Source organism: Nansenia antarctica (assembly GCF_963989245.1).
Source record: "Nansenia antarctica genome assembly, chromosome: 3".
Lineage (NCBI taxonomy): Eukaryota > Metazoa > Chordata > Actinopteri > Argentiniformes > Microstomatidae > Nansenia > Nansenia antarctica.
In genome coordinates this window covers 5,418,887-5,423,318 of record NC_137688.1, presented here as the reverse complement: position 1 = coordinate 5,423,318, position 4,432 = coordinate 5,418,887, and the positions used below count along the sequence as shown (strand labels likewise).

Genomic DNA, 4,432 nt, shown 5'->3' with positions numbered 1-4,432 from the left:
ACATAACAACTAAATTGTGAGCTTAGAATTATAAGGTTCTATCTCCGTTTAGGGTAGCTCAGAGATATTGAGCATTACATTCCATTATGTTTTGTGAGATGGAACCTTTGTATTTTATTAATTACTAACTAAAAAATGTCAACATTTTAAAAATAACACCACACAGGCATTAATAAACACCTAATGGATCAGATTATGTAAAAAACAAAATGTTGATGATAGAACCTTATAATTCTAACGTCACGAAATGTTGCCACACTTTCTGTCCAGAAGTATAAGAAGGGTCTGGGGAATAAACAGCTGGGATGTTCTATGTGCCGTTCTCATGTCGTCTGTCTAGTTCCCACACGTCCACGTTCAGACATTTCAGTCTGGTGAACACAGCTGCACCTTGGGGGTTCACAGCTCCCCTAATCTGTGAAAACACTTTTCATAAACCCCGAGACTGAGCAGACATAACAAGTCGGCAAACACCAAAGGTAATTTAGAGGTCATCTACGTGTGTGTGTTTGTGTGTGCATGTGTGTGGGGGTGTGTGGGGGGCGGGGTTCTATCGTTTCATGAGAATGAGCATACAAAAGCAAAAACAAACAAAATAACAAACCGCACAAAACAAATCCAGCACTGACAAGCTAATAAACAGGTCTATATAAACCGACATAAAAAAAAACACAGATCTAACAGAATGAGTAACTACAGCAACTCTCTTGATAACCAAAAATCTCTTGATTATGTACAAGTCCCCCGCCACCCCCTCCGTTTCTCTGAGACGGAAGAAGATTAAACAGCTCGCTGAGCTGCGTTGGGCTGAAGCGCCTCTCTCTCCCAGGTTGAGGACTGGGGAGTTCAAAGTCAAGGAAGTTCAAAGCCTCGACTCGGGGGGGAACATTCAAATTAGCTGCTGCGATAGAGAGGCAGAGAGACTTAGCAACCAAGCTATATTTTGTAAAAAGGAGATCTAAACTAAAAGGGAGTATTACTATTCTGTGGGCAGGTCTCAAAACAAAACAAACTGCCAACTATGTCGTTCAATCAACACAATTAAAAAACAAGCCAGAGCAGGTGGAATTCACGCTGATAAGACAAACGGACAAACAGGGTCAGCAGAAAAAGGTAATTACTAGCACAGTATGAAAAATACATGAGATTCGTTCAACTCATATATATGTTGTGGTGGCAATTTCTTAATCTCTCTCTTAAATCTCTTCGGTTGTTAAGTCTGACGTCAAACGTGACGTTTAGCAATTCCCCGCACCAGAGTACCAGTGTACTACAGCGGTAGAATGACAGTTCAATCGTTTTTTAGACTCGGATCTAGGCTATTCATACAACAAGGGACACAGCACTTTCCTGTTTTTCCCATATTTGTCAGCGTCTTTGTGCCTCAAAAACAAGAAAAGCGCTATATAAATATAATTTATTATTATTATTACTGAGGCATTTCGAAGACAGCACCTCAGCCAACGTTGGACCCGGAAACACGTCACGACTTAACAACCGAATTGGCCCCCATGAGCTCCTAACCCATGGCCCCCGAACAGTCATCAATGTCCTCCGTGCTGGTCAACACCACGCTTCCCTTTCCCCTACGCAACAACACCATGAGAGTGACTAGGTGGAACATTCTCAGGTATCAACTTCCCTTTCTGTGACACAATGCCATTCACTTAACACAATCAAAGCCTGTTTCACCCCCCCGCCATGGCCTCAAAGACCAGGGGGGGGTGGGGGGGGGAACATCAATGGAATTTCCTTTATGCTGGAACTTCAAAACAAAGCGTTACGGAGCGCCAGAGATCAACTGTGCATACACAACAAACATGACATTAAGGTTCTGTGTGTTATTCACAAATTCTTTAGAGCTTTTGTATTCGTACATTTTATGTAACATCAGCTATTTAACAACGAGAACAGAGCCACTATGCGTACATACCATATTATGAGCCTTTAACCTGGTTTGTCTTTGTAACTTGAACCCCCACTCGAAATGATTTCGCCAATAATAGGTAAGCAATCTCACCGAAACTGGGGTGGAATCAGGGTCAATCCCTGAAACAAGATAGTGTGTGACAAAAAAAAAAGAAAACAATCCTAGGACACAAAAAACACTATGCACATTATCCTAACTCTGACACTGGCAGTCTGATGTCTCTATCACTAAATGTGGCACATACGGCTACAGTTAATGACAGCTTTTTAGCTGAGCTCTGCTTTAGAAAGCAGCTTCAGTCCTTGGGTGTGAATTAGCCGTAGCAAGCGCCCCCCCCCCCTGCCCCTTTTTTTTTTTATTCCCGCCCTGATTCAGCAGTCTTTCTGTCTTTGTAGTGGGTCAGCGTTGTGTTTCCTATAACAGAGAATGGCTTTAGGGAATGCCGAGTCATCTGGTCTCATAATGACTCCGCTCCTCTCTATAGTGCAGCTGGACGTGAGGCTGCTGCTTTGAGAGTTCGTGAGCTTAGAATTATACGGTTCTGATCTCCGTTTAGGGTAGTTCAGAGATATTGAGCGTCAAAGTTTTTCCATTCCATTATGTTCTGTGAGATGGAACCTTTGTATTTTATGATTTACTAACTCAAAAATGTCAACATTTAAAAAATAACCACTCAGGCATTAATAAACACCTAATGGATCAGATTATGTAAAAAAACTCAATTTTGACAAAAATTGAGATAGAACCTTATAATTCTAACGTCACGAGTTGAGGACGCAGTTCAACCCCCAACTGTTTAAACACACGCCTCGCCTTATAGTGATGTATGTATGGATTAAAACGTATGGTTGTTGCTGTTTAACACAGTTAAACGCAGAGGGAGAGGATACAGATGAAGATGGGAGTAAAGCAGGGAGGGGGTTTTAGTTAAACTGGTCTTTCAGTAATATCTAGGAAATACCTTTGAAGCTTAAAATATTTCATCTATAATATTAAAAAAATGTATTTTTCTCTGAATGGAGATTGAAACTGACCTAGATTTGCCTTCCATTGGCGGACTCTTACTTCCTTACCGTGGATGTATATACAGGCGTAACTGAATGGCAGAACCTCAAAGACAGGAAATATATGGACACATAAGCAAGTTTGTTTGTGCAGTGTTACGGATAAGTTAGACAGAGGCGGTGCGTGTGGGGGGGAGTGGGGTGCGGGGATGGGGGGGTTCGGAGGTCTCACCTTGAGCTTGTCGAACCGCTCGCTCAGCGAGGAGACCTGGTGCTCCCGGTGGCGGCCCACCAGCTTGCACAGGGCGCATATGAGCTGGTCGTCCACGATGCAGTACATGTTGACCTTCTCGTTCTCGTGCTCCAGGCAGGTGAGCCCGCGCAGGTGCGCGTCGGGCACCGGCTCCACCAGCCGGTGGCTAGTGAAGGGCTTCTTGTTGGGGTGCGTGGCGCGCAGGCAGCGGTCGCAGTACGACACCTCGCAGGTGACGCAGGTCTTCACCGCCTCGCGCGGCGGGTCCTGCTCGCAGAACTGGCAGCTGATGCGGTCCAGCAGGGACATGGTGGCGGTGTTGGCGCTGCTGGAGGTCACGGCCGGGCTGCTTCGGGCGCTGCTGCTGCTGCTGCTGTACGGGCGAGGCTGCTGGCAACGCCGGCTCTCGTTGGGCGAGTTGGGCCCGCTGACGGAGGCCTTCTGGAATCGGTCGATGATGTTCTGCAGGGTCACATTGCGCTTGAGGCCCTCCAGGCCGCGGTGGTTCAGGGTGATCACGTAGCGGCAGGTGGGGCACTGGAAGGCCGAGATGGACTCGAGGGGCTTGCTGGAGGAGCAGTGGGACACCAGGATGCGGTGGGCGCAGTTGAAACACAGGCTGTGGGCGCAGGGCAAGAGCAGGGGGTCTTCGAACAACTCCAGGCAGATTGGGCAGGTCAGCTCGGACTCCAGTGTTTCCATGCTTCAGTTGAACCGATCTAGAGGTGACATCAAATCCCACGGAAGCTGGTCAGTCACCTGCAAGGGGGGACCAGAAGAGAGAACGTGAGCCGTTAAACAAAGGGAGATAAACGTAGTTTTTTTTTACATTTTAGCAGACGCTTTCATCCAAATTAGAGTTTACAGGGACCGTTTCCCTGGAGTAACTTAGAGCTAAGCGCCTTACTCAAGGACACACTAGTGGAGGTGTTCCCAGGTGGGATTTAAAGTCGTGACCTTCTGATCACCAGTCCAGCTCACTATCCACTAGGCCTCCACTACCCCCCATAAACTTAGAATCACTGACTCGATAAATGTGATAACTGCACTGCATAGCTATACTAGACGAGGTGATTGAAGTTTCAAGTTTTATTGTTACGTCTTTATTACAAGTCTAAGAGAGTAAAATTATTAGGCTTCGGTTCCTGACATTGCAGCACAAGACATAAGGCAATGGGCATAATTCAAGATAAAAGTGACAGTAACTTGGGGATGATAGTCAATTGTCTAAAGTGGGCTTTGTTC

General features: G+C 45.9%; 1 protein-coding gene across 1 annotated transcript in view; it reads right to left on the bottom strand.

Moving 5' to 3' along the window:
• Positions 1-3,904, bottom strand: part of mid2 (midline 2) — a gene marked incomplete at its 3' end in the record, with an annotated part of 27,544 nt that extends 23,640 nt beyond the window's left edge. Inside the window, exon 1 of the mRNA XM_080526299.1 lies at positions 3,095-3,904. Coding sequence (XP_080382425.1) covers positions 3,095-3,889 — 795 coding nt within the window. The 5' untranslated portion in view covers positions 3,890-3,904. The remainder of the gene's footprint in view (positions 1-3,094) is intronic.
• Between the last annotated feature and the right edge of the window lie 528 nt (positions 3,905-4,432).